Below are 24,455 nucleotides of genomic sequence, written 5' to 3'. Positions count from 1 at the left end.
TGAAGCTCCTGACCCACATCTGTACAATTTTTTGGATTACACCACACGATTGGCTGATTAGATAATCGCATGAATAAGTAGGCATACAGGTGTTCCTTATAAAGTTCTCAGTGAGTGTATATCTAAATATTTGATACTTACTGAATCTGCAACTGCAACTCAACACAGTTTCTAATATCTCAACAAGATAGGCATGATAGTGTTGTTCAATTCATGTGTATTGTATATTGTACAGTGTATGTTATTATTTGTATATTGTGTTGTGCGTAATTATGTGTATGTTATTATTTGTATATTGTTGAGTGTAAGTATGTGTATATCAGATGTTTAAATTGTGTTGTGTTAATTTGATGTTATTGTAAATTGGTATATGTCTCATCACTGTCACGACTGCTATGTTGATCGGAACTGCACCCAAGAATTTCACACACCATTGTACTTGTGTATATGGCTGTGTGACAATAAAAGTGATTTGATTTGATTTGATTTGATTTGATTTGATTTGATAAAAACATGAAGGTTAGCCCCGTTAGCCCAACCCAAGTTCTACTCATGTCAGAGAACAGCACTCTTGCTTGTAATATTCCTTAAATTTATCAATTCAGAGAACTAAAGCTGAAAATGCATGAAAAGAAATGTAAGAAATAAAGAATAAAAGGAAACTGTCAGAGTATGTCATGAAATATCAAAAATGCCTCATTTGGAGCCTGGGTTGCTCAGTGAGTATTGACGCTGACTACCACCCCTGAAGTCACAAGTTCGCAGAGAATAGCGTTAAGCCTCCACGCATGCTACGTCTCCGTGGTAACACGCTCAATAAGCCACATGATAAGATGCGTGGATTGACGGTCTCAGACGTGGAGGCAACTAAGGTTCGTCCTCCGCCACCATGAGGACTTAGAGTGCATTGGGAATTGGGAATTCCAAATTGGGGAGAAAAAGGGGAGAAAAAATTAAAAATACCTCGTTTGATGTACTTGCATTTGATCTGAACTCAATATGGTCAATTGGAAGTAATTGGTGGCATTATAAATTCCATTTCTCTGGCAATGAGAACAAACATTCAATGACATGAAGAATAATGTCACAGTGGAAATTTCAATGGAACAAAATGTGCTCATTGTTTGGGTTTAGATAGTTGTGAGTGACTCAAAATGTTCCATGCTCGAAAAAGTGCCATAAATTTGATATTAACAATATTAGATTTACAAAATGTGAAGTGTGGCTTGAAATAATGTACTCTCAGATATGATAAGACCCAGTCATTAATATATCTTACCTAGCAATCAGTGGTTCTGACCTGACAGCAAGGGACAGATGAATTATAGGTGCGTAAAATCAAGATCTGATATAATTACAGTATAGAAAGAGATTTCCTGACAAAAGAGGGCCATAGAAAGGAACTCATTTTCCAACCACACTGGAAATATACAAGATCAGCCAGAATAACCTGACACTGGGTCAAATGCTTTGCATGATTCATACACACCTGACATAAGATACATCTATTTTACTGCCATTTGTTTCCACTGGTGTCCAGTTTGTGTCAAATTGTTATTCCTGCACATGGAACAGGGCAAAGTGCCATCTGACCACAATCCAGTAATGACTGGCTAAACGTGCAAAAATCCAGTATCAGTGCAAGGAAGAATTCTGTTTGTCAGAAAACTTGTGCCAAAAATGGTGCTGTGCATTTGGACCTGGCAGCATTAATAAAGACATTTTACTCAAAAATGTTTTTATATCTAAGCAAGCTGCAGGAAAAGTCAATACACACCTGATGCTTCAAATTCAGTAAAATATCATTTTTGCCTATAAAATATTAAAAAAAATAAAATAAAAAAAAACTTGCTTGGCAAAGGATGCAGGCCCTCATTGCTTCCCACATGGTTCAAACCAGATAAAAATAATAATAAATATGTATTTCTTATTTCATGTATGTATTTAATCTTAACTAAGATGTATTTATGTATTATGTAACACATTACAGTAAGGTTGCATAAGTAAACATTAGCTAACATGAGCTAACAATGAACAATAATTATACAGCATTTATTAATCTTTAAAAAACTAAACTAATACACTCATAATAAAATTATATATATATATATATATATATATATATATATATATATATATATATATATATATATATATATATATATAAACATTTTAACATTAAAAGTTTTATACATTAACATTAGTTTACATAACATGACCTAACAATGAACAATAAAATATATATAAATTAACATGGTAACTCCACAATACGTTTGTAATCGTTAACATGACTTAACAGTGAAGAATACTTTTAAAGTATTCATTAATCTTGGTTATTTTCTACATATACTATTACATTTTTATATTAAAAGTTATACATGTTAAAATTAGTTAATGCAATATGAGCTAACATGAACAAAACATGAATTACAATATTTTAATAAATTAACATTAACTAAGATTAAATTTAATGGTCAATTAGTTCATTAGTTAATAATATATAATGCATTAACTAATGTAAATGAATAGAACCTTAGATTCTGAAGTGTTACCATTAACATTAGCTAAAATTAAGAAATGCTGTAGAAAATCATTATTCATGTTTTGCCCTTAATACCTAATGCAATTACTAATGTTACCATTTAATCTTAATTAAGATGACAATAACTATTAAACAATTCTTTCGAAAAGCTGCTTATGGGACAAAGTCATGCTTAGCTACAAATTGCATCCTTGAAAAAATATTATTAAGCTACACAGGTATCTGCATAAAAACACTTTTAAATGAACTTGTTTACTCCATCCACATTTCAGTAAAATAATTTATTGAAATAAAGAGCACCGCAGATACAGTAGATAGATACTGAGAAGAATATGACAGAGCTTAACCTTAGACTGAAGCATCTGCTAATGCAATCAGCAACTTAAATAATCAAATATCTTGGCCTAGCTGCACTGTGGCATTTCTGCAGGCACTGGCAATATCACATGCTTGTCTCTTTCTCATATGCAGACCCTTTTTTGCTGTGAACTCACTGGCAACCATAGCTCAACTAAGTGGGGTGGGTGACCAATGGAGTCACTATATCCCTGTTAAGACACACACTTCATCTAAACAAGGCCTGAGGCTAAAGTTTTAGATCCTTTTTCTCCATCACTATAAAATAGAATTGAATTTCACAGTAAAATGTTTAGCCAGAACACAGTCAACACTGTAATTCAAAAGTCAAAGAGAGTATCATTTCACAAAAGGAGGCGGATCGTGCACATTTGCTGAATAACTCTGTCTATGAAAGCATATTATTATGAACTGTAAACTGTCTACCAGCAGAGTAAATAATTACTACCTTCATATGAAACAGCAGGAACTAAACTATATATGTAATAACTTTTATTCAGTGCTAATAATGAACCTAAAGGATTGTCTTCTATCTGGAAGGTAAACAAATTTAGCTATTTTCTGTACATTCAGTCAATACTACCAATTAGAAAGACCATCAATTGACTTACAGCACGCATCCTGATGAAAACATCGTTTTTTTCCTTGCACAGCTCTAAGTTCTCCCCCTCCAGCTGTTGGACACGGGTCAGTAGCCGGTCCGTCTGCTCGATGGCTTTCTTCAGCTCCTCTCTTTCCCTCATCCCTGCCTGTGAACCGGGTTGCAGTGGATTAACCTGAGCAGTGGAGAAATTCAGTTCCCTTCAGTCTGACTACTGTCTGGAGTAACACTCCCCCTCCTGCCCTGCCTCCTACTTCTAGGGCCTTTTGGCCCAATTCAAAACAATCCCAAATATCTTCCACTGATACTGTTCCACTAACACTCCTGGATTAAAAACCCATGCAAACTGCAAAGTTTATGCTTCAATGTACTAGGTTTCAAATAAAAACCTATGATAAAAAGCTATAATAGTACCGCATTAAGTAGTTACAGTATATGGGGAACAAGAGGCCATCTGTTGAAGTAATCATGTGTTATTCATTGTGACAGACAGTCATATACATGATTGCAAGAAGATAATTTAGCCACCCACTCTGCCACTTCTCCAAACACATATTAAGAGGTAACCCTTTACTGACATAAGTGTGACAATCATTATACACAGGGTTGGGGAGTAACGGAATACATGTGAACGGGATTACGTATTTAAAATACAAAATATTAGTAACTGTATTCCACTACAGATACAATTTAAATCATTGGTAATTAGAATACAGTTACATTCAAAAAGTATTTTGATTACTGAAGAGATTACTTTGCATTTTATTGTCATTTGTTTCATTTAATATTTAGTCCTTTCAGATGGAAAACATTTATACATATAAATGATGCGATCCAAAGTGCATTTGAACAGTGGTGAAACACTTTCTTATGATGTGTTACTTTCATACGAGCAGACAGAGAAGTAAGTTTGAAGTAAGTTTGGAGCAGAAGAAATAAAAATATATACTTGTGTAAACTGTCAGCTTTATGCTAAGCTAAAAATATTTCTCGCCATTTTACATGCACATGTTACCAGGCACGATCATATTTTTTATCAAGAAAATTCACATTGGATCATAATTTCTTTTTTCTAGTAAAACCTTTGATATTAGGGCAAAAATCATATTCTTGTTAATAATTTTTTGTATTGTTTTCCTGTAAAAATATCTAAACATCCTTAAAACAAGATCAATTTTATTTATCTTGTTTTAGAAACAACACTGCATAAGATATTTAGGTTTTTCAGAGAATGTATTTTTAACATGTGTATTTTGTCTTACTGTACTGGCAGAGTTTTTATAGTCAAAACAAGTGAAAAAATCTACCAGTGATGAAGAAGTAATCCAAAGTATTAAGAATACGTTACTGACTTTGAGTAATCTAACGAAATATGTTACAGATTACATTTTACAGCATGTATTCTGTAATCTGTATTGAAATACATTTCAAAAGTAACCATCCCAACCCTGATTATACATTACAGGTAACTTGCACCAGTGTTTCCCTAGACTGTTCACCCAGTGAATTCGGTGACAGAAGGTCGAAAGTTCTTCAACTGATATCGAAATGTATGGGCATGTGTGAGCTCCAGTTTCCAGGTGAAATATCCATAGAGTAGTGCCAAAAGCGACTAGTTTTTTAGTTGAAAATGTTTTAATACTGTCAATAGGAATGCATGTTTTACTAACTTTACCCCCTAACCCTAACCATAAACATACCCGTCAGTTGAGTAAAAATGTTAGAGTGAAAATGCAACCTCTGAATCATGCTTACCATTGTTTATGTGAACACAATTACTTCCTGGTTCTGATGGGACTGCAACTAGTGTCTTAGAAGTTACTCGCACAACACACTATTAGTACTACCAGTGAGAAAGGTGAACACAATTGAATTGATGCAGACACTTTTGATGAGGGATGGTGCTTGTCAGTAGTTCAGCAGAGTGGGGTCAATTACATGGTACATGAACTTTTGGAAGCAACATTTCGATTTCCCATTGTAAAGGGGTTAAAGGGAAGGGAAAGGAGGAGGCGAGAACTGGCTTGAAGGAGCAACTCATAATTTAATTGTGAATTAAAGCAAAAGCCAAATAACTACCAAACATGCAGGACAGCTGCCTGAAGCTCTCTCTCTCTCTCTCTCTCTCTCGAACTGTCGTCTCCGGTTGCATTTATCCCTTGCTCGCCTCATCAGGGTGATTGGGGTCCGGGCATGCATCATTCCGGCCCGGCCCCACCCTCCTCCGTGCTACACCTGTATGATCATGTTGGCTTCTCAGCCTTTCTTGCCTTACAGTATTACCCTCACAGCCCTCTCAATAGCCACTTTTCCACCATCGGGCCAGTGCGAGCCAGGGCTATCAACTGGTCAGCCGGGGCCAATACACTGATCTGAATTCCCACCATTGGGCCAATTATAGCCCTGCAGTGTTGCCCTAAAACCCGCCTTTAATACATGGCCCTGGTGCCAACATCACACACCCTGCCCATTTCACAAGCAGAAGGGAAACTCAGGCTGAGGAATTAGACTCTAGAGACTAGCTAGCCCTTGAAACGATCACTTATGTGTACTGTGCCTGCAATTTCTTTTTAATTTTTCCCAAACTTGTACCGTTGTGAGCTGTCGATCTGATGTTGCACATTTTCAGCACCCCAAATGCTCAGAAGAGCCCTGGTTTCATCTACTGACCAGTACTGACGATTCTCCATTCTCCTTTGGTCTGTTAAGTTAAGCTGGTAGCTAGATATGAAAGATTGGGAAATTAGTATCTTGGTGCTGAAACCTCAGCAAAACTTCATCTTTGACATTGACCAAGCCTCAATCCCTTGTTTGGCCCAAGAGATATCGATGGACCAAATGCCTTTAGCCATTGGCCTTTGTCCCCATGGAAGCCCCATGGAGGCATGATGACAAAGTGACAGTGGGAATGCAACTGGCCCTTACATGCACTAGAATGCCCACATTTCACCCGATAGTGAAAATATGGCTAATAAGGCCTTAGTAGTCCTTCTTTGACACCAAACAAGAAATGAGTTGCTGTAAACTCATATGATACTGGATATCATTTGGCATTATAACTAATATAATTAAAGTTACTTAAAAATAAGTAGTGTCAAACAGACTCACCAAATTACACATATACTAATACAGATGCCATTCATTCAAATGTGTAATGCTTGCACACATTTCACACACATTTTGTTTGTGATAAATGGAACTAATCACATTTGGTCATGAATCTCAATCTTTTTTTAATAAATTTTTTATAGGTTTAACAAAGTAACATTGCAAGTTTAACTACCCCCTGGGGTACGCATACCCTTGGTTGGGAATCACTCACAAAATTCTCAGCAGTGGCTGTGATGTAATATCATAAAGTAAGTTTAACACTGTGCCTAGCACCATAAAGCACCCAGGTGATGGGGAATGGTCTGTTTGTGCAGACAAGCTTCATGGAGAAGATATCCATTGCTCTTTTCTTTGTCACTTTCTCAGTCAATGGCAGGTTAATTGATGGTTAAAGTTGAAAGGTGTTTGCGTTAATAACAGTTCTGACAGATATTATAAGCAAAGGACAGCTGTACTTGACTCCCACATCAGAGTTAGAAATCTTGTAGGCAGAATAACAAATATCCCATTTACTGTACGTAAAAACTAAATTTTTAACTAGACATCCATCTCCCTATACATTATTATGTCTTCTGCCTTTACTTTTCACAACATGATCCCACTGGAAATCGATATGTTGCTACCAAATGTTCCAGTATCCTGAAATAAACCCCATTCTGCTGAATTACAGCCAAGACATTTTTGCATCAATTCAAACATGTTAGCCTTTTCCTGTGGCGCTGCTGAAACCAGGAAGTAATTGCGTCCACATACACAGGGATAAGCGTGATATAGAGATGGCATTTTCTCATTAAGTACAATTTTTAGTCCACTGATAGTTAGGTTTATGTTTGGGTTAGGCAGTAGGGTTAATAAAATATGCATTCCTGTTTTCATGTATTACATAACTTGACTATACTATTTCATTTACATATATAAATGCAACTCGCTTTAGGCGCCACCTAAAGGACATTTGACCCAGACACTGGAGCTCACATGTGCCCATACGTTCAACAACACTTCCAGCTTCGGCCAGTAGGGGCTGTCCCTCGAATTTTGGTAAGCACAGACCGATTTCAACGACATAACTTCTGACCTCGCCAAATTCACAGTGAGATTCTATCATTTCTTTTGTAGTTGTGTAATGATTTCATTACATGATCAGAATCACAATAATCTAATGCAAAATACATTGTTATGTGGATGGTACAGAATATTTTATTAAAATTATTTCAACATCAGTCTGACTGTTCAGTTGCACAAGCAGTTATTTAGGAACACATTCTTATTCTGTCAACATTAGCTTTTCTGCAGTCTGTTTAATATCATAAATGTATCCTCAACAGAAATTTTACCATTCTGCCAATCATATTTCTCATCTCAATTTTAAAAGATTTAAAAAGTAATTCTGCCTTTGCCACCAAAGCATGCATTTATAGTTTTCTTACATGGAAAAACTGATGTCAACTAATTTTCCAAAATGTACGAAAAACAGTTTAATAAAACAGTAGAAAAAAAGAATGAGAAAGCTTGTTGAAGCTTGAGCAAAACCTGAAAACGGCTGTCATTAAGCATAAAAATTCTTATATTGTATCTCCAAAAATTCTTATGTATATGCTTTGTAGATTAACGAGGAATATTAAAACATTTGCCAGTTTAGATTATCAAAATGTGTTTAGCGGCTCCGTGAGCTCAAAGACATAACAAAAATACTTTATCAAATATTAATTTTGTCCTAAAAAAACAACCTTCAAGTATGTCTTTATAGTCAGCAAAATTATTTGTGGGAATGCTCTTCAAATATTTACAGTGTATTCCCCCTAAAGGCCATGAATCAGACTGTTTTTGTAGCGAAGTTTTCATGTTTCAACTTGAGAGGGGAGGATATATGTCAGACCAAATCTTAACACCAGTGTCAAAACACACAAATTGAGATACGAATGAATGATATAGACATATAGAACCTAAAATGAATTTCCGTTTGCATGAAGGAATTGTTAAACTCTGGAAAACAGGCTTTGCACATTCTTGCCTTCACAGTCAATTGTTTAAGGCCCAGATCATGAGCAGAAGTTTTCCAAATAAATTTGTTCCCCTACATTGCATTCCAACTCTACAGAGGTGACACACACACACACACACACACACACACACACCCTGATTACAAGCATTTGAACAGCTGTCTGGCAATTCCCCCTCTCCCTTCACAATTTTGCTAAAGCATTAAATGGAAATTGATAATTAATTCATTCAATATTATCTCTGCCATTTATATGTTTTCATGTTTATGCAAACATCAAATTAGTAGTGTGACCAAATCAAATTAAATATGATTTTTCAATTCTCATCTTGTGACAAATCTTTGTAATTCTCACTCATTTGCAAGTTGAACTCTGAATTACCCTTTATCCTCCCAGTATTCATTCTCTCTCTCTCTCTCTCTCTCTCTCTCTCACAATGAATCAGACACGAGATGCTCTAAGAGCAAGAGTAATTTTTTTTAGCTAGTTCAGAAAACTTCCATGTGTTTGTCATGTGCTTGTTACTAAAAGCAGATCAATTGTATACTGCAGATTACAATCTCTGTCATAATTTTGTTACACTAAAAACAGATGTTTCATGCATGATTTACTAGACATACAAATATTCACATATTATAAACTGCATGCACATCAAAGCTATTCCTAATGCATTTGTCTTGCAGATGCTTAGTATTTTGACTCTGCTTACATTTGTGCAGGACAGTTGTTGAAATACTTGTAGGAAGTCATGTCCTGTGGTGTGACATGATACTCCATCTAATATTTTACAGTAAACTGGAATTAGTAAATTATTTTATAATTATTATGCACACAGATTTTATAACTTCACATTATGTAAGAGACTATGCAGCATTAGTACTTTTCAGTACATTTGACAAAAAAGTGTGATTGTCATACCACATTACCATTTAAAATGAAAAAAACTTAATTCCAAGAAATTGTGACCAGTTAAATGAAGATAGTCTACACACGTTTTTATACATTCATACATTTTTACCTAAAATCTGCTCCTCAAAAAAATTTAAAAAATAACAATAAAAACATATAATGTGTTATATAATGTTTGTTCAACATGATTATAAGGGAAATTGACATGCTGCTTCCTGATGTAAATATATACCCTGAAACGGACCAAATTCTGCAGAATTACTGAACAGCGGCATTCCCAATCTGACATTTTTGCATCAATTAGCGTTTACCTTTCTAGTACCGTGAAAACCAGGAAGTAATCATGTTCACATAAACAATGCTGAGCATGATTTCGAGGTTGCATTTTCTCTCTAAAATTAACATGTTACTCCACTGGTGGTTAGGTTTAAGGCTGGGGTTTGGGTTAGGAAGTAGATTATATAAAATATGCATTCCAATAAACTGTATTACATCATTTACAACTAAAAATACAACTAAATTTTGGTGCCTCAACAACACTTTCAGCTTCCGCCACTGGGGAGTGGTTCGAATTTCAGTCATTTTCAGCAGAAGAACTTTTGAACTCCTGTCACTGAATTCACAGGTGGTGCGTCTCAATCAGCTCCCTATGTTGTGAATCAGTATCTCGTGAACACGAATTTCGTGTTCATCCACTGTACATTGGGACACTTGCGACCCAATTAACTACAACACGATAACCTCTCCTTGGCGATCATGATTTTATGTTCGATTACACTTTTTATAGCGCCATCTAGTGCATCAAGTGCTAGGAAGCTTGAAATCTGTTCTCACCCAAAACCAACTGGATTGCTTCAGAAGACATTGATTAAACCACTGGAGTCTTATGGATTACTGTTATGCTGACTTTATCTCCTTTTTGGGTCTTTAAAGAGCTGATCACCATTCACTTGCATTGTTTATGGACCTACAGAGCTGAAATATTCTTCTAAAACATTTTGTTTGTATTCAGCAGAAGAAAGAAAGTCATACACATCTTAGAGTTGATGGCATGATGGTGAGTGAATTATTCTTGGGTGAACTGTCCCTTTAATTTCTGACCCTGCATCACTTCATCATTTATGCTCTTTTACATGTCCTACCAGGGCTAATGCTGTGTTCCATTCAAGTTGGATGTGGCATATTCCTACTTGATATCTCCGATCTCCAACCATAAATGCATCCATTGCCAGATGCTCGGAAGATGATGTTTAAGGAAACAAAACTGTAACGCTCCTGTTAGCTTAGCAGGTGTTTGACTGTCACCAGAGATGTCCTAGCAACCCAATTCATAAACAATCTGCAACGCTAGCATTTGTGCTACAAGTGTACGATTATCAAAATAGAGTATAATTTACCATGTTTTGAACACCTGCTACTCTGCTAAAATTTGTTAAACAAGCCTTTATATAATGTAATGTATGAACTTTGACTCATTTATCGCTATTATTTAATAATAAGTGAATCTTCCAGGGTGCCGACAAGTTTGTGTGACGTCACGCACCTACATCTCAGTGAAATCGGAGTTGAAAACTTCCGCTCGACATTCCAAGTTGGAATTATGACTTCAAGTGGCGTTCCATTGCACTTTTCCCAGTAGGAAGTTGGAAAATTTGACTTTCCGAGTTGAATGGAGCCCAGGAGAAGACCCTGATGTGTTCTGTGACTCTTGTTTGTTCAGAGTTGTTTGCATTCCTGAGAAGCATGCATAAGTCTGCTCTTACCCTGCACATTAGTTCCTGTCAATCCCTACAGCTCTTTTAGAGTAAACAAAATGCTCATTCACTCTTTTACAACTGCAAATGTAGTCAGTCTTCTTGTTACCTGTGAGAAAAATATAGAACTCAATAAGCAGAGCAGAAATGCTGGGTAGGCAACTCTTACTCACAGAGGGAGAGAGAGAGAGAGAGAGAGAGAGAGAGAGAGAGAGAGAGAGAGAGAGAGAGAGAGAGAGAGAGAGAGAGAGAGAGTGTGTACATGTTTATATCCCCACAAGGATAGTAAAACCTGAGATCACCTACCTTATGGGGCCCAGCCAGCAGTCCCCATGAGGGAAATGGCTTATTAAACATCCTAAATGATATTTTTTTGAAAGTGTAAAAATGCAAAAAGGTTTCTGTGAGGGTTTGGTTTAGGAGTAGGGTTAGGGTTAGGGTAGGGTTGCCACCCGTCTCATAAAATATGGGATCGTCCCGTATTTAAAGATACAATTATGCATCCCATATCAAATCAATACGGGACACTATTTGTCCCGTATTTAAGCTGGTCAGATGGCGTCACGGTGAAATCGTTCCAGATCGCTAATTTAACATTGATATAAGTTGGAAGATGTGCCTATGGTGGGTAAAGGACCATCCGAAATGTCCACAAATGGTGCTAAAACTGTGGATTTTTTTCTATATAAATGTTCAGTAAGATCAAACAATGTATGAATACAATCACTGAGTCATAAAGACAAATACAGGTGAAGGAAGAAAAAAAAATACATATAAACCAACCAAAATGTATACATAAATAAGATGGAGACAAATAATCAAAAAGATCAAAATAAATACATTTTTCACATATAAAAGTATTGTATTACTCAACTCAACTGGTCACAATTTCATGGAATTAAGTTTTTTTTTTCATTTTAAATGGTAATGTGGTATGATAATCACACTTTTTTGTCAAATGTACTGAAAAGTACTAATGCTGCATAGTCTCTTACATAATGTGAAGTTATAAAATCTGCGTGCATAATAATTATAAAATAAAAATGTATTTTATTTTTATTTTTTTTATAAGTCAGGGGTCAGGAAAGTTCTAATTTCAGCATATAAGTAAGGGTATACCATTTTGGTTAATACCGCATATTAACTCTTAACGCATTTATTGCTAAAACTGTGGAGGATGTGGATAGGGGCCTCTATTACAAAAATTGTAATCAGTAACATAATCTTTTAGATCACACTTTTTATCTAATACGATTACTTTTGTGTGCATTAAAAGCTTGCAATACAACCCACAAATACACACAGGTTTCTGTTTCATTTGGTTTCTGTTTTAAATTAGGTTTCTAAATTAATGCACAAATAAATGTCAAGCTGTTTGTATTTCACCTGTATATTAGCCTCTGACTCAGAGTAAAAATTGAGGAGCATAATAAGTAAATGGCACACTAGTTAATGACGTTGGCTGATTTGTAATGTAATAAAACATTTATACATGTAATACCTTAAGTAAATGTTATTTGATTACACACATTTTAACATGCAATGTAGTCTTATTAAAATAACTTGATTATTGTTATCCAGATTCCATGTATTCAATTTCTACCCTACACTGCGTGTGCGTTTGTAGGTATTTAACTATAGTTTGAGGACAAAATTGTCTTCAAAAGTTAGCTAAAACTGACTACAGTACATTTGGGGACATTGAGAGATGTCTTCATTTCGAAAATCAATTCAGTATAAAAAAGGTATAAAACATTTAAATTCTAAAAATGCTAAACATTTTCTATGAGGGTTAAGGTTTTAGTAAGACTTAGGCTATAGTAATTAAAATGACATGTTAGGGAACAGAAAATATCATTAGCTCTGAAAAAACAAAAAACAAAACAAACAAACAAAACAAAAATAACAATAGAAGACAATATAAAGTCCCCATCATGATAGATTTATTTATTTATTTATTTTTATGTTCAAGTGTGTCAACCACAACACCATGTGTTACAACCAAAAAGGAGAAAAGGCAATGTCTTACGTGCGCCAGTGGCTTGTTGTGGATGGCGATGATAGGACGGTACTGGTGGAAGTCAGTCTGGATCACACACACTTTCTTCTCCATCCTCAGCACAAGCACACTCTCCCCATCCTGCTCTCTCCTCCACACCCGTAGAGGAAGTGAGGCTTCTGTTACCTGACTCTGAACACTCACAATGCACTCGCAGGGGGTGGGAACTAGCACGGAAAGAAAACATCTAGACTCCCTCTGACACTCCCCACGCTTCCACCACCACCCACTGTCAGATGAAGACAGAGGGCCACCCTGATTCACACAGGTTAACTCTCTCCTTATACTTTCCAGCTACCCTGTACTGACATTTTGGGAGTTCCTTAATTTCTTGAAACACAGACCATTTGGCCCAAGCTTCTACAAGCTTACTATTCCTGTAGCTCAAATGGTAGGGCATGGTACCAGCCAGGGGCGTAGCAGTCATTTTAAAAGTGTGTGTGTGTTTGTATGGAGTTGGGGCGTTACGACAGCTGTCAGTAAGTGGCTCGCACAGACCCAACACTTACAGTGCAATATTAATATATTACAGCATATATTAATATATATGTATTATTTAATATTTGTAGTATTTTAAAGATTCAATTACTGCAAAATGATTGCAACATTTTGCAAAATTTGCTGCAAAAATAAAGGGCATCTTGTGGAGCACTTGCTTCTGTTTCACACATGACAATAAAAGACTGAGCACAAGCTGGTCCTGAATAAATTATTTTATAAATTACATTAATGACAATTGTGCATGTGCACAATTTTATTTTTTACTCTGTGCTTGTGCATTGTGGGATTTAAATGTGTCCAAGTGGCTCGAGTGTTTTGACTACGTTCACAAATAATTTGTTCAGATACATTTAATGATTCAGTCACCATTTCTGGTGATGCCAAAAGATGGTGACAAATGAGTGTCTTATGTGAAATATGTATGTCACTGAATCAATGATCAAAAGAAAATTGTAATTCTTTAAAATTTGTCTACAGACCTAAAAAAAGAGACTTTAGTAGATGTTTTATTAATTATGAACAAAGCAAATCTATAATTTCACTACAGTTTGTGAGCTGCTGAGCATGAATTTTATCAAAAGACAACAATAATAGTCTTACAATAATTATGAGTTTCAATAAGGTCTGTACGTTTTCATGTATAAAAAAGCGTGTCTACATATCTATTCACTTCAGTAAAATGCATAAGTGCTCTAAGAACACAGCAGATCTATCTTTTTTATTACAGTTTGTCAACTGCACACCAACATAGAGGTAAAAAAACAGGAGCTGATATTAAAAACAGCTTTACATATTTAACACAGATCTAGTAATCTGCTTAAATTGGCTAAAACAACCGATCAAACTATTACCTCAGAAACATAATGTAAAAAGCATAACTTAATGAAGACTCATGCGCTGATATAAACTCCACTTACAATGTGTGCTTAAAAGAAGGATTGTCCTTTGTTTGTTTTTTCTGCAGTGCATTTCACATAATGCTGATAATCAAGAAATAACTCTCATTTGTGTGTTCCTCATCTCTAGATTATTCATTTAGATCAACATCAGTGCCGATAAAAAACATGGATAAATGAGCATTGTTGAAAACAATGAACGGAGCCGCATTGATTAGACCGTATGACTGACGGCCTATTACGTAAGGGTTGTTTCGGTTCATGAAACTCAACTGCGATTGGCTGGATGGTCTCTCAATTAGCCCAAAGTAACAAAACGCAAAGAATACTGTATACAAATCCATAATTTGGACTTGTTATGGGTTTAGCTTGGAAAAGTGCGAGAGACAAAAATCACCTTTTTAAAGAGTGCGGGGGACGTGTCCCCCACGTCCCCAGTGGCTGCTACGCCCTTGGTACCAGCATTGACAAGGTCATTGGCTCGATTTCCAAGGAATACACATACTGATAACAGAAAGTGGCCCCAACAAGTATTTCGTCACTTAAGCCACACTTAAAAATGCATGAATATAATTGCATCAGACTACAAAATATCAAACCAAGTGACATTTTTTATAACGAAAGATAGCACAAGCACACTTTTCAAGCTAGGTTTTAAATGATAAAACAGTAGTTATTCTGATCCTCAAACATTTAAACAAAAGTATTTGGACATTTTCTGGTTGTTAAACCATGTCCAATAGTTAATGTGATGAACTACACCTGTGGTTTCTCTGCTAAGACATGTGTGTGAACTTGAGGGGAACCGACTTCATACATTCACTTGGGATTAAAAAATAAATAGATAAAATTGAGACTAGCTGGTAAAAAGTAATTTGGCTAGAAAAAGGTAAAGTAAGTTCTGAGAAGAGCTGTAGCATCATATGTTTGCAGATGCCACTTGGTTTGATATTTTATTGTCTATGCAATTATATTCATATATGTGTAAGTGTGGCTTAAAGGAATGTTCCAGGTTCAATACAAATTAAGTTCAATTCACAGCATTTGTGGCATAATGTTGATTACCACAAAAGTAACAGCTTTTTGAATATGCCCCTCACCTGCAGTTGTTCGAACAGTCAGATATTCCCACCCCCAACTCACGCCATTGGTTGAGTAATGTTGTTGGGGCGGGTCTAAGCGGGTCACTTAAAACAAACACAGGAATTTTTATAGCACCACAAAGACAGTATTTACAGTTTTCTTACTTATAGTTGTCTCTACATTATAAGCTGGGATAGAATAAAGTATTTTAACAAGTTTACATACTTTAGCTTTAACATGATTAAAGTGTAATAAAATCAGGGATCAACTGGCATTACGGCTGATTAAAGAGTTTACCGTATTATGTCTACATGACAATAAAGTTGTAAAATTGTATTTATCTTTACAAAGATAAGATTACTAAAAAAAAAAAAAAAACGTGGCTGCTGTTGGCCCAAAGAGAGTAAATTATGTTTAAACTAAACAATGCAGTCATGTACAGTATGTACGTTAAAAGTGAAGAAAAAATAAATAAATTACACAGCTATCTTAAGTTGGGTGAATGAAACTGTGTTGCTTTTGTAATACTGCACACTGGTTGACAGGTGGAGCTAAATTTACACATGGCAAATGGAAGGCACGTTCTGCTTTCTTCTACACTCAAAACAACGTACATTTCATTATCGTCAGTTTACTCAATCCTCCCTTGTTCATATTACTAAAAAATGCATTTAAAAAATGGTCTTGTCAGCTTTACTTAATCCCTTTGTGTTGGGACAACATGCATATTTTTTCTCTGGTTAACTGAAACAGGAGATTTCAAGTTCCCAGCATGCTTTGCATGGGACTGTTTCTCAGTGTGCATTCTCATAAGTTTTTATGTTCCTGTGGACTCGTACGATGTCATCATCCACTGCCGAAGTTCAATTCCAATCTTCAAGAATGCAAGTACAGAGAATGCAAAAAATTACCAGGATTTGCTCTCAATCAGGCTGAATATCGGATGGTGACTTGTGGGCAAGAACCCATTACTACGGTAGCAGATGAAGGACATTTATCGTTGTGTTTTCCCTCAAGAGTTTTCCGCAGTAAGCTCGCGAAAGTCTGGCGGCTCGTGAGAGTCGTTATACTCTGTCAAAATGTGTTGTTTTGTTGGGAATTATTTTTATTATAGTAATAAACACATGATGGAAACAAATGTTTACAAACTTTCACATTCTACATCCTCCTGTCCTTACGAGTTCGTTCTTCCAAGGTGGCTTGGCAAGACTGGTCTTCATAAAACCCAAGTGAGTTCTCTGTGTTCTTCGCATTGAGAAACAGACTAAATATTAAAATTAATTGTTATTTTGTTAATATTACTTTGTCTAATGAGTAATTAGTGTGCTAATCACAGCAAGGAATGTTAAAACTACATGGAGGAACATCATTACAAACCTGTAGAGTCATTGTCCTGATTGAACAAGAGTTCTGTGTTTCTTTCAGCGTAAGAGCATTATTCATTGAATAAACACTCAAAATTTAAATGTCACTTTGGTTGAAAGTGTGAATCTTAATTTTAGGATAATTGAACTTAAGTAACTTAATAGTTTCAGAAAAATTTTATATTTTAACTTGATTCAACTAAATAATGCTGGATTAATCCATTTCAATTAGGTTTATTGAAGTAAATAGAGTTATTTCTATGTTACTTGAATAATCACTCAGTAATTTTTTCTTCATTAAAAAAGTTTAACTCCTAAAGACATGAATTGTATTTTTGCAATGTATTTAGGAAATTATGAGCACTCATATTAAAATGAAAACTTCAGTCATATCAGTAACCTTATAAAAATCTGTTTTATTCTACATGGAGAGGGTCCGCATATGGGGGCTGCCATTTTAGAATCACATGACCAAATGAATACTACTTGCTTAAACCGTCCTGTTATTTGACACTTTCACTCATTGATTAAAGTAATCATGGCTGACTGTGAAAACTAAATTTCTACAGTGGCATCTGAAACATGATTTTAAATGATGCTGCATTCAAGCCTTTGCACTAAGTGGTTTAATCACGCTAAAATCATGTTAACACATGTAATTACATTTTGTGGCTTTACTTTTGAAACAGTGTGTAATTTAACGTTTATGGACTGGCCACATTCACTTCCACTGTACGTACCTTTCTGTAACCCTTGGTTGCACTGTAAGTTGGATAAAAGCATCTGCCAAATGCATAAATATAAATGTTGAATACCCATGCGTTAATATGTCTCTCTACCCTTGTTGTAAAGGATGTGTTTTTTTTTTTTGTTTTTTTTTTACTGAGTATGATATCAGTCATTTATAAAGGCAATCTCCAGCCTGGGAATGATGAGGCATTCGTTTCTTTCCCAACTGGACAAAATGTATGTTTTTTTGTGGTAAGAAATGTTCAGTGGGTGTACAGCATGAGTAATATTTGATATGCCTCAAGTGCTGACACTGCTATCCAAAGCTCATCCCTATGATTTAAAAATCCCACTGGGCTTATGAGAGCTCAAAAAAGAGGCAAAAGGCTCATCAGGCATGAAATGATATTTACCTTAGACATGGAAAATTTTCAGAAAGACATGGCCTGGTAATTATCCTTGAAGTGGAAAATATGACATCCTTGTGGTCACACAGAGATGAGTGACACTATGAATTTTCATCCAAACCAGAAGCATCAGCTCTAAATAATCACTGACGTTTGATAACGTCCAGTGGGTCGTGGGTGATGTCCCATCATCACAGACAAGAAACTATCCTTATTTTCCATGTGGAAGTGATCTAATCCTTGTGGTCATGTACCGCTGAAGGCATTTTAAATAAAAAATTAAATACAGTAACCCATGTGTTTTTGATTGATCCCAAACACTATTTAAAGGGATAGTTCACCCAAAAATTAACATTTGTCATCATTTACTCACTCTCATGCCATCCCAGATATTCAATGCATCCCTTTCTTCTGTAGAACACAAATGAAGATTTTTAGAAGAATACAACTCTGTAGGTAAAGTGAATGGGTACCAAAATTTTAAAGCTCCAAAATGCACATACAGGCAGCATAAAAGTAATCTATAAGACTCCAGTGGTTAAATCCATATCTTCAGAAGTGATATGATACAGTAGGTGTGGGTGAGAAACAGATCAATATTTAAGTCATTTTTTACTATGAACTCTCTTCCCTGCCCAGGAGGTGGCGAAATGCACGAAGAATATGAATTGCCAAAAACAAAAGAAGAAGAATGTTAAAGTGAAAATGAAAGAAGAGCTTGATAGTAAAAAAGAACTTAAATATTGATCTGTTTCTCACCCACACATATCATATCGCTTCTGCTGACATAGATTTAACCACTGGAGTCATATTGATTACTTTTATGCTGTCCTTTTGGAGCTTCCAATTTTGGTACCCCTTCACTTGTATTGTATGGACCTACAGAGCTGAAATATTCTTCTAAAAATCTCCGTTGGTGCTCAGCAGAAGAAAGTAACGTTGAGTCCGCTGTAGTGAAAAAAACACACACAAAAAAAATAAAAAATAAAAAAAAAAAAAACATTTATTTTGCATTATTTTCTAATTTTTTATGTTTAATTGCCAAATTATATTATGAAGTGACTATTTGCACTAGGTGTAAATAGCACCTGCCCCACAGTGGGGCTATTTGTGCTCCAATAGTCTGGTGGAAACACAGATATTAAAGTCAAACTTCTCCTGGCAATAGCATAGTGTGTAAAGATAGTGTGGATGAGTTTTTATCAAGAGGACATCCCGGGTTCGATTCCCCTGTTTTCCCCATCCTGTCTCCTGCCTCCACTCTTAATATTTCCTCTTAGTATTTTTTATTTTATTGTATTTTTTGGACATGTTGGTGAGTTGAGAGAAAGGTTTGATGCAGGTAAAATTAGCAATGCTTTTACTATATTAATAGTGTAGTAACCATGCTTTTTGCTCAGGTTTGATGCAGTTAAGCATGTTGTTACTACAGTAATATGGTATTAATATAATAACCATGTTTAAATTTGTGGTTTACTAAAAAAAAAATACAAATAAAAAAATACCATGGTTCATTTTTGTAAAGTAAGGTTAGGGTTAGGTTTGGGGTAGTGGTTGTTGTAGGGTGTCTGTGGGACTTTAAATAAACATGTACAATAAATACATGGTAGTGATGCCACTCTACTGTATGATAGTACTTTAATTAGGAGTGGAAATAGCATCTAACACTATTTGCACTTTGTATTAGGGCACTTACTACAAATAGTCACTGCCATTATATTATCACCATAACAGTTTGAGAAAAGTTACATAAATTACAGGTAGTATGTGTTAAATCCCAACCTTTGCTTGAATGACAGCATGCACTCAAGCTGTGCAAAACCTGATGATCCATGTTATTCCAGCAAGATTTGAAAATGTAAATAATAATAATAATAATAATAATAATCTTTTGTGGTTCAATGAAAGCAAGGAAATCTGACCTTCTGTACCATGGAGTTAACATGGTCAACGACACAAATCTGTTACATTTGATTAGTGACCTAGAAGTAGAGCAGAATGGTAAATATTTCTCCTTCATTTTGTCATAACTTATTTTTCTAAGTTTTCAAAATTCTAAAACTGTCTGTGTATTTCCAGGTTTAAATGAAAAATCCCAGATTTGCAATGTGGTCTTATACTTTTGGACTATTACTTTATATAGGTCATGTTCATTGTAAAACCTAACCTGACTCTCCCCATTAAGATTAGCATGATGTATTACACTGTATTGTCAGGATTTACTCTCTTGTTTACTTAGTATACCCAAGAGATTTATGTACAGTATTCTACTTTTTTTTCCACTTTTATTAACACATCCTCAGCATGTGTTCAAACAAGAGCTACTGGTTGAACTGAAAGCTTTTAATTCTCCTACTTAGATGAGTGGTAATAAATGACTGCTACTTAAATCTAGATACCCTCAACATTAAGAAGAATTCAGTTAAAAGTGATTAGACAGTGACAGAATATTTTATTGTGCATGGCTTACAAGGTAGAACAGCTCATCAGGCAAAGATTGCTTTCTGGATCCGTGCCACCTTTCACTGAATGGTGCTTTTGTTTGGGGAACTATCCATATTAAATGATAACCCACATTTTGTTTCTGTGTAGAAATTCCAGTGTGCTGTTAACTCTTGCACATACAAACATCCATAAGCACGAGTCCTTTTCACCTGTGTAAATATCCACTTGCAATAAGATTTTGAGATGAAAATACATATAATCTTGAAGTGCTTTGATATACCTTTTATCCTCTGTTATTTTCTGCTATTAATGTGATTTCACTTGATATTTTGTTCAACCCAAAAATAGTTCTGGCTAAAAATTCTTATAGAATTATTAAACTCTTTTTAGAGTTATAAAACTCTGCCTGGACATGTTTCCATAGTACTAACAGGTATCTAACAGAGCTTAATAAAACAAATATTTTACCGTTGAAAATTAACAAAATATTGGTCAAAAAATGAAATGTAATGGCTGGTTTGCAAATCTCACAATAAAGCAATGTATATTGACTGGCTATGTAATATATAAAGACATACGCTATTTTGGTGAAGCATAACAGGAATGACAGGCTTTAAAAGTTTAATTGCAGCCATTTTACTTCTTTCTTGTTCAAAATAATCACAGGCCTCCTCACACACTGCACTCTTGCAGAAAGCTATTTCTGTGAAGTGTAATGTCTTAAGGTATACTGATACATCAATGGAATAGAATTAAAGGTCTCTGAAAATATTTGTGTTTCAAATTTTACTCAACATTAATGGTGATCTTGTCCAGATGGCCTATAAGTGTAAACACACATACTGGCATGCGAAGGTACCCTGTTTCTGGCAGCATTTTTCAAATATAGCAACGGAGCAAGTCAAATATGCTTTACTGACTTATCAAGGCAACAAACCAACCTAATTTCCACATAAACAGGTCAACTCTGAAGAAGCAAGCTTCATTTTAACCAGTAACACTTTGGTATGCAAGACAATCGAGTATGATAATACCGTCACTTAATACATTTTCTGTTTTGCTGTCATCTGTGATGCCTGTGTGACTTATCTGGATTTTGAGTGTAAATCAGTTTTTACTCTTTGCCACTGAAATAAAATTAGGTCAAATCTATTTAAAGGTGCACTCAGTAATTTTTTTCCTAATTAAAAAAGTTTTACTCCTAAAGAAATTAATAGTAATTTTTAAACATAGGTATAAAATCATGAGCAATCACATAAGAGGAAGACTGCAGTCATATCAGTAACCTTATAAAAGCTGTTTTATTCTACATGGAGAGGATCTCCTCATGGGGGATGCCATGTTAGAATCACATGAGCAGCTGAATACTACTCGCTTAATCTCAGCAACCATCTTGATATTGGACACTTTCACTCTTGGATTAAATAAATCATGGCTGACTGTGAATAGTAATTTTGTACTATTGGCATCTGGAACTAAAAATTATTGATTTTAAATGATGCTGCATCCACACCGTTAGGTGTCACTGTAGGTACAAAATGACACAAATGTAAAAGTTACTAAATGCACCTTTAACTTCATGACGTAATATTGATTAAAGTGAGTCAATTTAACTCAATTACATTGGTAAACTCAGTTCTGTTACTTACAAATATGATATTCAAGGTATCAAAATAAGCTTAATACAATTTTTCTGAACATACTATCAAAACAAATCTTTACTTATTATCACGTGTTTAATCATGCATTACATGACCAGTGTTGGGCAGTAATGCGTTACTAGTAACGCATTACAGTAATAATATTACTTTCACCAGTAAGTGAAAGTAGTGTAGCTACTAGGAGTAGTGTAACTAATTACTAATAAAATTTCAGTAATAATATTACAGTTACCATCTAAAAAAATAGCTCATTACAACCTTACTTTTGTTGTCACAACCCCTGTTGATTTGAAATCCAATAATCCAATCATCCCCAGATTCATTTTCATAATCGTCACGCATGCATGTGATGTCACCATTGCAGCAAGCTAGCTTGGAAGATGGAAACGCTTGCATTCAGCGGCTGGAAATATTGCCATTACTTTGATTTTGTCAGGAGAAAAGATGACAAAAACATTGTTGTCAAATGTAAATTTTGTGCAGGTAGTGGTACTAAGACTCTTTCCACTGCAAAAAACACAACCTCAAACCTCCTGAAACACCTACTATGACAGCACAACAACGTGAAGCTCGTGGAAATACACCCCACCAAAGATGAGCCCTCTGCGGCCGCGGAGGTTGGCTGTAGCCCTACAATGGCTAAACAACCAAAACTGGACTTTTATTGTGGACAGCAGGCTACAACAAGCAAAAAAGAATTAATGAAGCTTGTGGCTGGATTTGTGGTGGATGAAATGTTGCCCATTTCCACGATTGACTCTCTGTCTTTCAGACAGATCCTTGGGAGATTACCGGTCACAGGCAACAGAAAAAAAAAATAATAATTTGCAAGCTATCTAGACAAGTAATACACATTGATGGAAGCTGAGCTGAAGAAAGCATTTAAAGAGATAGACTATGTCTCTACAACTGTCAACGTCTGGACTGCTAACCATAAAAGTTTTCTGGATCAACGGTTCAAGTTTGCAGCACGAGAAAGCTGCTGCAGCATGCAAAGAGATCAGGGGGAGACACACATATAATGTTGTCGGCGCAGAGATCGAACAGATCCATTCATTTTATGGACTTCAAACAAGGTGACGACCACTTTAACCAATAATGGATCAAATTTTGTAAAGGCATTTAAAATGTACCAGCCTGTAGACTCTGATTCTGAACCTGAAGAGGAAGGCCTGGCTGAGGATGAAGGTAAAGTCACATTTACTGACATAACAGAGGCCCACATAATGAATGTGATGATCAGTTTTTTCTCACCCCCTCCATACTATCAACCTTATCTCCACCAATGATGTTGAAAAGTGGTTGTCAGCTAGTCCTGATACTAAAGCTATCTATAGAAGTGGCATTGCCAAGTGCACAGCACTCTGGATCAAGGCAAGCCACTCCACGGTGGCGTCAGAGATTGTGGAGGACGTGAGTCGGTGAAAGCTCCTGGTGCCCACATCCACAAGATGGTATTCTTTCTATGAAGCAGTGTCCCGAATCACAGAGATACCCATCAGTGACCTGAATGGCCTGTGCGTCAGACTGGGAATAAAGGGCTTCACTGACAGAAGTACCAAGTCCTAGGGGAGTATTGTGTTGTCATGAAGCCGCTTACTGTTGCATTAGACATCTTACAAGGGGAGGATTACTGTTTATATGGCACTCTCCTACCGAACCTTGAAGTCCTGATGTCTAAGACACTTGCCCTGAAAGTCAGCCTTTCTAAGATGTCAGCTGTCCTACCCGATGTTATTGTACAGGTGGGTCAAACAATGCGATATAGGCTAATGTAGTAATGTTATGTTATATATTTTACAGTAATTTCAGGTTTCTAAGGTAACTTTCACATGCACCAACAGGTTTACCTTGAAGCACCATGTAAATACAATTGTATATGAATGTGCTAATCATATATCAATTTACCATGGTAGTAACATGGTATTCTTTGAAGTGCTTTGAAGCACCATGCAAATACAGAATGGGACATAAATATGGTAACTGTATCTCAAAGTACCATGGTATTACCATCTGATACCACCAGATATGTGATA

At 35.6% G+C, this 24,455-nt stretch overlaps 1 protein-coding gene across 2 annotated transcripts in view; it reads right to left on the bottom strand.

Moving 5' to 3' along the window:
- LOC127423266 (myosin-16-like) overlaps window positions 1-14,355 on the bottom strand; it is a 90,636-nt gene extending 76,281 nt beyond the window's left edge. Inside the window, exons 1-2 of one of the 2 annotated variants that reach the window (XM_051667422.1) lie at window positions 13,304-14,355; window positions 3,511-3,675 (exon numbers count right to left, since the gene is read on the bottom strand). In XM_051667422.1, coding sequence (XP_051523382.1) covers window positions 3,511-3,675; window positions 13,304-13,387 — 249 coding nt within the window. In that variant the 5' untranslated portion in view covers window positions 13,388-14,355. The remainder of the gene's footprint in view (window positions 1-3,510; window positions 3,676-13,303) is intronic. The other variant, XM_051667423.1, reaches the window with a different exon arrangement.
- Window positions 14,356-24,455: the final 10,100 nt, after the last annotated feature.

This window comes from Myxocyprinus asiaticus, chromosome 32, assembly GCF_019703515.2.
Source record: "Myxocyprinus asiaticus isolate MX2 ecotype Aquarium Trade chromosome 32, UBuf_Myxa_2, whole genome shotgun sequence".
In the NCBI taxonomy this organism is placed as follows: Eukaryota; Metazoa; Chordata; class Actinopteri; order Cypriniformes; family Catostomidae; genus Myxocyprinus; species Myxocyprinus asiaticus.
The sequence above is the reverse complement of the archived record's forward strand: the minus strand, read 5'-3'. Positions and strand labels throughout refer to the sequence as shown.